This window comes from Rutidosis leptorrhynchoides, chromosome 6, assembly GCF_046630445.1.
Source record: "Rutidosis leptorrhynchoides isolate AG116_Rl617_1_P2 chromosome 6, CSIRO_AGI_Rlap_v1, whole genome shotgun sequence".
NCBI lineage: Eukaryota > Viridiplantae > Streptophyta > Magnoliopsida > Asterales > Asteraceae > Rutidosis > Rutidosis leptorrhynchoides.
Genome location: NC_092338.1, coordinates 18326811 through 18338096, shown reverse-complemented (window position 1 = coordinate 18338096; position 11286 = coordinate 18326811). Strand labels below are relative to the sequence as shown.

The 11286-nt window shown below is 33.7% G+C and overlaps 1 protein-coding gene across 1 annotated transcript; it reads left to right on the top strand.

Moving 5' to 3' along the window:
• Positions 1 to 1100: 1100 nt before the first annotated feature.
• On the top strand, positions 1101 to 1559 carry LOC139853438 (uncharacterized). The gene has a single exon (XM_071842832.1). It carries the CDS (start codon positions 1101 to 1103, stop codon positions 1557 to 1559), a length of 459 nt encoding a protein of 152 aa, XP_071698933.1.
• Positions 1560 to 11286: the final 9727 nt, after the last annotated feature.

The window sequence follows — 11286 nt, the reverse complement described above, 5'->3', positions numbered from 1 at the left end:
AGTAATCAGCCATTCATAACACTAAATTTTAAAATGAAGAACAGCAAGATTACCATAACAAATGAAAAGCTTTGGTCGGATTACAGATTCAGATGACGAACTAGCCGGATTTCGAATGAAGTGAGCGAGGTGAGTGCTGGTATCCGGAATACAGAATCAGACGACGAAGCTTTGTTGGTAGATATTTTAGCGAGAATCAGACGACGTGGGTGAAGGCAAGTGAGGTGAATGGTGGTGACTTTGTTGATGACGAGCTGAGTTGAGTTGAGTTGTGTTGTGAATTTTAAGCTGAGCTGTAAATTAGGAGGAATAATTAGGGTTTTGTTTAGAGTCCTACTATTCAGACCTTGCATTTTAACTCGAACCATGTGATCACGATTTTTTTAGATGTGGGTCCCACCATAAAACCATGTGAAGGAATCTTATTCTTACACTTTTCAGTTTTTTCAGACTTTTTCAGGATTATTCCTATTTTAAATCACTTTTTTAATTTATCATGTGGTGGTGGTGTGGTGGCGGCGGAAGTGGTGGTGGTGTGGTGGCGGCGGAAGTGGTGGTGGTGGTGGTGTTGTGGTTGAGAGAAAATGAAAGAAAATTGAGTTTGAGAGAAGATAAGGTGGACGTGAGAGATAAAATGAGAGAAATGGGGACTAGCTCTACCTACCGTTCACTTATATTTTTTATTTTTTAGTTTTTTATTAAAACCATATATACCTTATAGGAGTAGCTTTATGGAGTATAGTATATTATTATAACCTTATACGGAGTAGTTTTCATGGAGTATATATTTAGGGGATGATTCTAACACACCCTTTTTTGATCCTCACACACCTATTTTAACCTTTTACTCCTCTAATAATACTCCATTTCTTTAAATTGGTGTGTGAGAATCAAAAAAGTGTGTGTGAGAATCATCCCCCATTTATTTACTTCTATTAAATTATTATAACCCGATTATAACCCGACGTAATAACATGGTGTAGTTACATTTATTATTATATTTAATATTAATATTCAATTAATTATAAATTATGAATACCGGGCAGTAGCTGTTTCTCTAGGATTTTTTTGAAGAATATTATGAGAATATTCGATATCAAATGAAAGAAGAGCTATACAACAATTTTCCTATCTACAAAAACATGTTTGACATTGAAGCCGATTCCTTGTTAGAATCTCTTGAATTTGTTGGGTCGCCTTGTCCACCAAGATACTGGATGAAAATGCCCTACGGTGGTATACTGATTGCCAATAAGTTTGGAGTAATCTTCCACTGTTTAAGCATGCGAGAAAGTACAACTTTTTTCCCATTATGGAATGGTCCAGAAGAGTTTCAACATCACAGAGTTGTTACAATTGCCCACGTAAATAATGGTATGCATTTTGTCGCGGTGGAATTACAAGGTGATTACCCAATGCCTCCAACTACCCCTTTTTGGCATGAAAGCAACATTAGTGATTCTGCAGCTACATGGAAAACAATTTATATGTCACGCTTACAACAGTTTACCCAGTTTTCCCCTCGTAAAACTAGTTTTGGCGGTGATATAAGTGATTAATTGTTTTATTGTTGTACTAAATTTAATTAAAGTTTATCATATGATATATTATTAGTTTTTATTAATAATCAAATGTGTGTTTTTATTATTTAAATTTATATACTAGTAATAACTATGATTTTATAATTATTACATTATTATTATACTCGGGGGGATGATTCTCACACACTATTTTTTTATCCTCACACACCAATTTACTTGAACTCCTCCCAAATAATAGGGTAAAAGGGTGTGTGAGGATCAAAAAATAGTGTGTGAGAATCATCCCCTTATACTATATATTAATATTACATATTAATATTAATATGTCATCTATCTACCTATCATATCAATCAAATGCCAACAATCATTAACAATTTGCTAATGATTGTTGGCACAATGTCCAATTAGCAAAAAAATTTGTCCAAATAAAAATACCCTTTGTTTACCCTCTTTTTTCGTTAGAGTTGTAAGGTTTTTTCCTGTTCGGTTACCCGGGAACGGCGAGTAATCCGACCCCATACTCTAGTGTACGCAACCTATCAGGAATACTCCCTGGCTATTTCCAACCCTTCCCTAGCCACCCTAAGAATTGAACATGAGACCTCTTGCAAGGATCTCAGGGCCCCTCTTGCAAGAATTGGGCTACCTGAGACCTCTCTTTTTTCGTTATTTTATGTTTTTGTCTCGCGCTCAAAGAGAGAGGATTTTCGCTTTCCCTCATAACTCATTACTCCCTCATTCCCTAAAGAATTTAGAGAGCTCCCAACGGCCATGTTCTGGGGGCCGTCCAGCCATCCGCTCTCCTGGGTGTCGATGGCAGCGAGCCGCCCAGGTACTCGCCCACCTAATCGTTCTCCAGCTCGTCCTTTTTAATCACATTTGTGGACAGATGTTTTGGTTGTAAAATTAAACAAAAAAAAAAAAAAAAAAAAAAAAACTGACCGTTAGAACAAAAAAAAAGTGTAACAACTATGACAACGGATTTATTTATTTATTTTATTTTTTACACTCTATATAAACACCTCATTTTATACACTTTAAACACACAATTTCACTTCATTTTCTCTTCATTTCTAATGTAATGTTTTTTAAATGTATTTTTTAATGTATTTTTTTTGTAATTTTTAATTTCAAGTATTGTATTGTTTTAATTTTTAATAAAAGTTTAGTGTTATTTAAATAAATATTGTTTACAAAAATAAAAAATATAATTAAAAAATAAGGAAGAAAGGTGTAACTGTTGAGAGTGTTTAGTCATGAGTTAGTCCTGATTAGTTCTGGGAAGAAAGTGCTGAGGTGGCGCTGATGTGGCACCCCAGGACTAAGGTGGAGAAACTTCTCTATTGAGACATCTTTTATTGTTCAGTGTTTTTTTTAATGGTTCAAATTAATTTTTTACTTCTATAATGTATCTATAATCTATCTATAAATATATAAAAATAAGGATGTAAAGTTCGTTTATGCATTTATTTTTTTGCATATAGGACAAATAAATATGTATTATAAAAATGTAACGGGTAAAATTATAAAGTAAAAAAGTATACATGTAACAATCACTTTTATAAACGGTGTGTTGTTGTATAGAACTAATATGGGACGAATGGAGTACTATTTACTCTTACTATTACTAATGTATAACAATAACAAATTTAACATTTAACAAGTATGTAAATGTAAATTTGTACAAACGCTGGTATTATCTAAAAACATATGAGAAACTTAATTCAAAACGAGGGTCGGACAAAAGAGAATTAGAACCCACAAACCACAACAAACAAATATTAATTACATTTTACACAAAGATCAATCACCATCACCGTTACTATTTATATACCCTAAACTCTAATATTTATAGTGTGACACCGCTATTTTTTTTTATATAATAAATACGTGGCGGAAGCATAATATTAATTAAATACGATATCGACATTTGTACAAACCGATGTCACGTGTCATTAAAACAATTTACATATTAACAGGAAGAGACGTAAATACATTCTGTTTTCAAAAGTACATGGTTCATATTCTAAAAGACCACATCAGAGTTAACCCTGTCAAACATAACATCATCATGCCCGTCTTCTCCCAAAAGCACTATCTACAAAAGCTAATAACCTGCAGGGAGGAGATAGAGGGGAATTAGCACGAAGCTAAGTGAGTACGACTAACTACAGGCCATAGCATACATAAGTGTTATACTAATCATGTCACAATAGTCTAACACAAACATCACCCAAGTGCCGTCTACAGAGACTCTGGCGGCTCGGCCAAACCATTAACAACCAGCTGATCGGACTGGGGCTTACCAGAAGTTCATCCACCACCGTATGTATATACATAATTCACACGCGACGGACGCGTCATTCACATATATATACACCACGGTTTTCTAGGCTACCACAGAGGAACCCAACCCGCAGGTTGATCTCTCCTACCGAGGCTACCACACAATAGGGACGCACTGGGCTCCAGCAGACAAGCATCAACTAACATGCAGTCATCACAAGAACTAACTAACCACAACAATAAGTATATCTAACAAGCATGGCAATCATAATATAACATGCTTCTATATACTATATTCTCCAGTTAGTCCCACTCACCGATTACCAGCAAACGAGAAGGTATTCAGCTATCTAATCACTGAACCTTCTCTTTCTCCTTTTCTCCTGAGAAAAACATATCCACAAGTTAGTTTCTGTTCGTTAACATCAAATAACACAATATATAATTTTTTGTCAGAAAAAGTATCCGCTAAAATTTTTTGCTTAACACTTGTACACTTTCAAAATTTACATCCATAACATCAAAATACAAACGGGCAGCATAACGGCTAAAAATCAACACTTAGGTAAAATATTCTGCCCTGGACACTCAGTCGGTCGACTGTCGACACAACCGGTCGACTGTCGATACAACCGGTCGACTGACCATCCCAGTCGGTCGATTCATTTGGTAATACATCAATCGGCCGAAGGTAATTCTCAGTCGGTCGGTTCACTCAACAGTTGGTCGGTTCAACCCTCAGTCGGTAGACTGTCGACCGACAATCGGCCGAGTGTGTTCATCTTCATCAGAAACTGAACAAAGGCTACGGACTTCACGATGAAATCCTCAAATCTCGATCTAGAGCTCATTTTAAACACCAAAATCGACCACAACTTGTTCACTACTTGTTATAGACTCAAAACCCACAACAATTTGACCATAACAATACTTAAATCACTTGTTTTGACACAAATTCAAGCTTTTTACAAAACTCACACAAAACTATGAATTTAACAACGAATTGAACACAAAAACACATGTTACTTACCTTGATAGACTCAGTAAACGATAACAAACACAATTCTAACACCAATTTGAGCTCAAGATCAATGTTTAAGGATTAGTGTTTGATGTATGATGAAGGTTAGGTACGGTTGGTGATATTTGGGAATAATTGGAAAATGAAAGTATTATCCTACACTTAATCACTTAAGGCTGCTATATTCCCCACCTCACAACACACGGGTATTTATCAGTTATCTGATATCTTTCGTACGTCATTTGGCAACCCAAACGGAGTCCAAATTAAATAAACAAACATGTTCTGTGACCCTTGTCACAAACTGGTCCTAACCACATCATTAAATAATAATAAATATTAAATAGAAATAAAAGCATATAATAACGCAATACAAACTTAAGGGCAAAATAGTAATCTTACAACTAGGCCCGATTGAGGATGTTACACATAGTCCTAAATCCTATATCCAAATTTTATACTCTAAGCCCTAATCTATATCCTTAAACGCAAAAGCCTAAACCCTATAGCCTAAACCTTATGCCCTAAATGGACATGAGGCGAGGATTCAAATCCGTAACCTCCACTATATGTTGCGTTGCATGTGCTCTAAGCACTATGCTACCATCGTGGGGACAATGTGTAGAGTTAAAGATTTAGGGTGATGGTTTAGTTTCTATAGTCTAGGGTTTAGTGTGTATGACTTATGTCATAGGGTGTAGGTTTAGTGTTTGGGGTTATATGATTAACGACTAAGAAAAAATGTAAGTTTAAGAAATTGAAAAATATTATGTACAATTACGAGCAACGATAAATTATGAATAATAGATTTTCAAGATATGTTAAATATTAATTTTTCTCTTCTCAAATATACATATCGTTTAAACAGTGTATAAAACCAGATATTCAATACATCCCGGAGCGGGGAAGATGTATAAAGATCTCAAGAAACACTTTTAGTGACCGGGTATGAAAGCCGATATTACTAAATATGTAGGAGAATGTTTGACGTGTTCTAAGGTCAAAGCTGAACATCAGAAACCATCAGGTCTACTACAACAACCTGAAATTCCGGAATGAAAATGGGAAAACATTACCATGGATTTCATTACTAAATTGCCAAGGACTACAAGTGGTTATGATACTATTTGGGTAATAGTTGATCGTCTCACCAAGTCAACACACTTCCTGCCAATGAGAGAAGATGACAAAATGGAGAAGTTGGCGCGATTGTATTTGAAGGAGATTGTCTCCAGACATGGAATACCCGTCTCTATTATCTCTGATAGGGATGGTAGATTTGTTTCAAGGTTCTGGCAGACGTTGCAACAAGCATTGAGGACTCGTCTAGACATGAGTACTGCCTATCATCCATAAACTGATGGGCAGAGCGAAAGGACGATACAAACGCTTGAAGACATGCTACGAGCAGGTGTTATTGATTTCGGAAACAGTTGGGATCGACACCTACCGTTAGCAGAATTTTCCAACAACAACAGTTATCATTCTAGTATTGAGATGGCACCTTTTGAGGCACTTTATGGTAGAAAGTGCAGGTCTCCGATTTGTTGGAATGAAGTGGGGGATAGACAGATTACGGGTCCGAAGATAATACAAGAAACTACCGAGAAAATCATCCAAATTCAACAACGATTGAAAACTTCCCAGTGTCGACAAAAGAGCTACGCGGACAGTAAAAGAAAAGATATAGAGTTTGAAATTGGAGAAATGGTCATGCTTAAGGTTTCACCTTGGAAAGGCGTTGTTCGATTTGGTAAACGGAAGAAACTAAATCCAAGGTACATTGGACCATTCAAGATTATAGATCGTGTCAGACCAGTAGCTTACCAACTGGAGCTACCTCAACAACTCGCGGCTGTACATAACACTTTCCACGTCTCGAATTTGAAGAAATGTTTTGCTAAAGAATATCTCACTATTCCGTTGGACGAAATCCAAATCAATGAAAAACTTCAATTCATTGAAGAACCCGTCGAAATAATGGATCGTGAGGTTAAGAGACTTAAGCAAAACAAGATACCGATTGTTAAGGTTCAATGGAATGCTCGTAGAGGACCCGAGTTCACCTGGGAGCATGAAGATCAGATGAAGAAGAAATACCCGCATCTATTTCCAGAAGATTCGTCAACACCTTCAACAGCTTAAAATTTCGGGACGAAATTTATTTAACGGGTAGGTACTGTAGTGACCCGAACTTTTCCATGTTTATATATATTAATTGAGATTGATATTTACATGACTAAATGTTTCCAACGTGTTAACCAATCAAACTTGTTAAGACTTGATTAAATGAAATAAGTTTCATATAGACAATTGATCACCCAAGTTGACCGGCAATTCACGAACGTTACAAAATTGTAAAAACTACATGTTGTGGTATATATAGATATATATATATGGTTGACATGAGATTATGATGAGTAAGTATCTCACTATGTATTTTAACAATGTGTGATATACATAAGAAATGAGATTACTAAGTTAAGAAACTCGGAATGATATATATAACGATTATCGTTATGATAACGTCTACTAAATACATATGTATCATATTAAGATATTGATACACTATATTTAACATGATAAAATGATATTTAAATATATCATTAAGTGTGTTAACAATGAACTACATATGTAAAAACAAGACTACTAACTCAAGAATTACGAAACGAGACTTATATGTAACGATTATCGTTGTAACGATATTTTAATGTATATATCATATTAAGAGATATTCATACATCATAATATCATGATAATATAATAATTTAACATCTCATTTGATATAATAAACATTGAGTTAACAACATTAATTGAGATCGTTAACTTAAAGGTTTCAAAACAACACTTACATGTAACGACTAACGAAGACTTAACGACTCCATTAGAATGTATATACATGTTGTGTTTTGATATGTATTCTTACACTTTTGAAAGACTTCAAGACACATATCAAAGTACTTCTACTTAACAAAAATGCTTACAATTACATCCTCGTTCAGTTTCATCAACAATTCTACTCGTATGCACCCGTATTCGTACTCGTACAATACACAGTTTTTAGATGTATGTACTATTGGTATATACACTCCAATGATCAGCTCTTAGCAGCCCATGTGAGTCACCTAAGACATGTGGGAACCATCATTTGGCAACTAGCATGAAATATCTCATAAAATTACAAAAATATTAGTAATCATTCATGACTTATTTACATGAAAACAAAATTATATATCCTTTATATCTAATCCATATACCAACGACCAAAAACACCTATAAACACTTTCATTATTCAATTTTATTCATCTAATTGATCTCTCTCAAGTTCCATCTTCAAGTTCTAAGTGTTCTTCATAAATTCCATAAGTATAGTTTCATAAAAATCAAGAATACTTCCAAGTTTGCAAGTCTACTTCCAAGCTTTCTAATCCATTCCAAGTAATCATCTAAGATCGAGAAACCTTTGTTATTTACAGTAGGTTATCTTTCTAATTCAAGGTAATATTCATATTCAAACTTTTATTCAATTTCTACAACTATAACAATCTTATTTCGAGTGAAAATCTTACTTGAACTATTTTCGTGTCATGATTCTGCTTCAAGAACTTTCAAGCCATCCAAGGATCCTTTGTGTAGTGACCCGAACTTTTCCATGTTTATATATATTAATTGAGATTGATGTTTACATGATTAAATGTTTCCAACATGTTAAGCTATCAAACTTGTTAAGACTTGATTAATTGAAATAGGTTTCATATAGATAATTGACCACCCAAGTTGACCGGTGATTCACGAACGTTAAAACTTGTAAAAAAACTATATGATGACATATATATGGTTATATATATAGTTAACATGATATTATGATAAGTAAACATATCATTAATTATATTAACAATGAACTACATATGTAAAAACAAGACTACTAACTTAATGATTTTGAAACGAGACATATATGTAACGTTTATCGTTGTAACGACATTTAGTGTATATATATCATATTAAGAGATATTCGTACATCATAATATCATGATAATATAATAATTTAAAATCTCTTTTGTTATTATAAACATTGGGTTAACAACATTTAACAAGATCGTTAACCTAAAGGTTTCAAAACAACACTTACATGTAACGACTAACGATGACTTAACGACTCAGTTAAAATGTATATACATGTAGTGTTTTAATATGTATTTATACACTTTTGAAAGACTTCAATACACTTATCAAAATACTTCTACTTAACAAAAATGCTTACAATTACATTCTCGTTCAGTTTCATCAACAATTCTACTCGTATGCACCCGTATTCGTACTCGTACAATACACAGCTTTTAGATGTATGTACTATTGGTATATACACTCCAATGATCAGCTCTTAGCAGCCCATGTGAGTCACCTAACACATGTGGGAACCATCATTTGGCAACTAGCATGAAATATCTCATAAGATTACAAAAATATGAGTAATCATTCATGACTTATTTACATGAAAACAAAATTACATATCCTTTATATCTAATCCATACACCAACGACCAAAAACACCTACAAACACTTTCATTCTTCAATTTTCTTCATCTAATTGAACTCTCTCAAGTTCTATCTTCAAGTTCTAAGTGTTCTTCATAAATTCCAAAAGTTCTAGTTTCATAAAATCAAGAATACTTTCAAGTTTGCTAGCTCACTTCCAATCTTGTAAGGTGATCATCCAACCTCAAGAAATCTTTGTTTCTTACAGTAGGTTATCATTCTAATACAAGGTAATAATCATATTCAAACTTTGGTTCAATTTCTATAACTATAACAATCTTATTTCAAGTGATGATCTTACTTGAACTTGTTTTCGTGTCATGATTTTGCTTCAAGAACTTTGAGCCATCCAAGGATCCATTGAAGCTAGATCCATTTTTCTCTTTTCCAGTAGGTTCATCCAAGGAACTTAAGGTAGTAATGATGTTCATAACATCATTCGATTCATACATATAAAGCTATCTTATTCGAAGGTTTAAACTTGTAATCACTAGAACATAGTTTAGTTAATTCTAAACTTGTTCGCAAACAAAAGTTAATCCTTCTAACTTGACTTTTAAAATCAACTAAACACATGTTCTATATCTATATGATATGCTAACTTAATGATTTAAAACCTGGAAACACGAAAAACACCGTAAAACCGGATTTACGCCGTCGTAGTAACACCGCGGGCTGTTTTGGGTTAGTTAATTAAAAACTATGATAAACTTCGATTTAAAAGTTGTTATTCTGAGAAAATGATTTTTATTATGAACATGAAACTATATCCAAAAATTATGGTTAAACTCAAAGTGGAAGTATGTTTTCTAAAATGGTCATCTAGACGTCGTTCTTTCGACTGAAATGACTACCTTTACAAAAACGACTTGTAACTTATTTTTCCGACTAGAAACCTATACTTTTTTTGTTTAGATTCATAAAATAGAGTTCAATATGAAACCATAGCAATTTGATTCACTCAAAACGGATTTAAAATGAAGAAGTTATGGGTAAAACAAGATTGGATAATTTTTCTCATTTTAGCTACGTGAAAATTGGTAACAAATCTATTCCAACCATAACTTAATCAACTTGTATTATATATTATGTAATCTTGAGATACCATAGACACGTATACAATGTTTCGACCTATCATGTCGACACATCTATATATATTTCGGAACAACCATAGACACTCTATATGTGAATGTTGGAGTTAGCTATACAGGGTTGAGGTTGATTCCAAAATATATATAGTTTGAGTTGTGATCAATACTGAGATACGTATACACTGGGTCGTGGATTGATTCAAGATAATATTTATCGATTTATTTCTGTACATCTAACTGTGGACAACTAGTTGTAGGTTACTAACGAGGACAGCTGACTTAATAAACTTAAAACATCAAAATATATTAAAAGTGTTGTAAATATATTTTGAACATACTTTGATATATATGTATATATTGTTATAGGTTCGTGAATCAACCAGTGGCCAAGTCTTACTTCCCGACGAAGTAAAAATCTGTGAAAGTGAGTTATAGTCCCACTTTTAAAATCTAATATTTTTGGGATGAGAATACATGCAGGTTTTATAAATGATTTACAAAATAGACACAAGTACGTGAAACTACATTCTATGGTTGAATTATCGAAATCGAATATGCCCCTTTTTATTAAGTCTGGTAATCTAAGAATTAGGGAACAGACACCCTAATTGACGCGAATCCTAAAGATAGATCTATTGGGCCTAACAAACCCCATCCAAAGTACCGGATGCTTTAGTACTTCGAAATTTATATCATATCCGAAGGGTGTCCCGGAATGATGGGGATATTCTTATATATGCATCTTGTTATTGTCGGTTACCAGGTGTTCACCATATGAATGATTTTTATCTCTATGTATGGGATGTGTATTG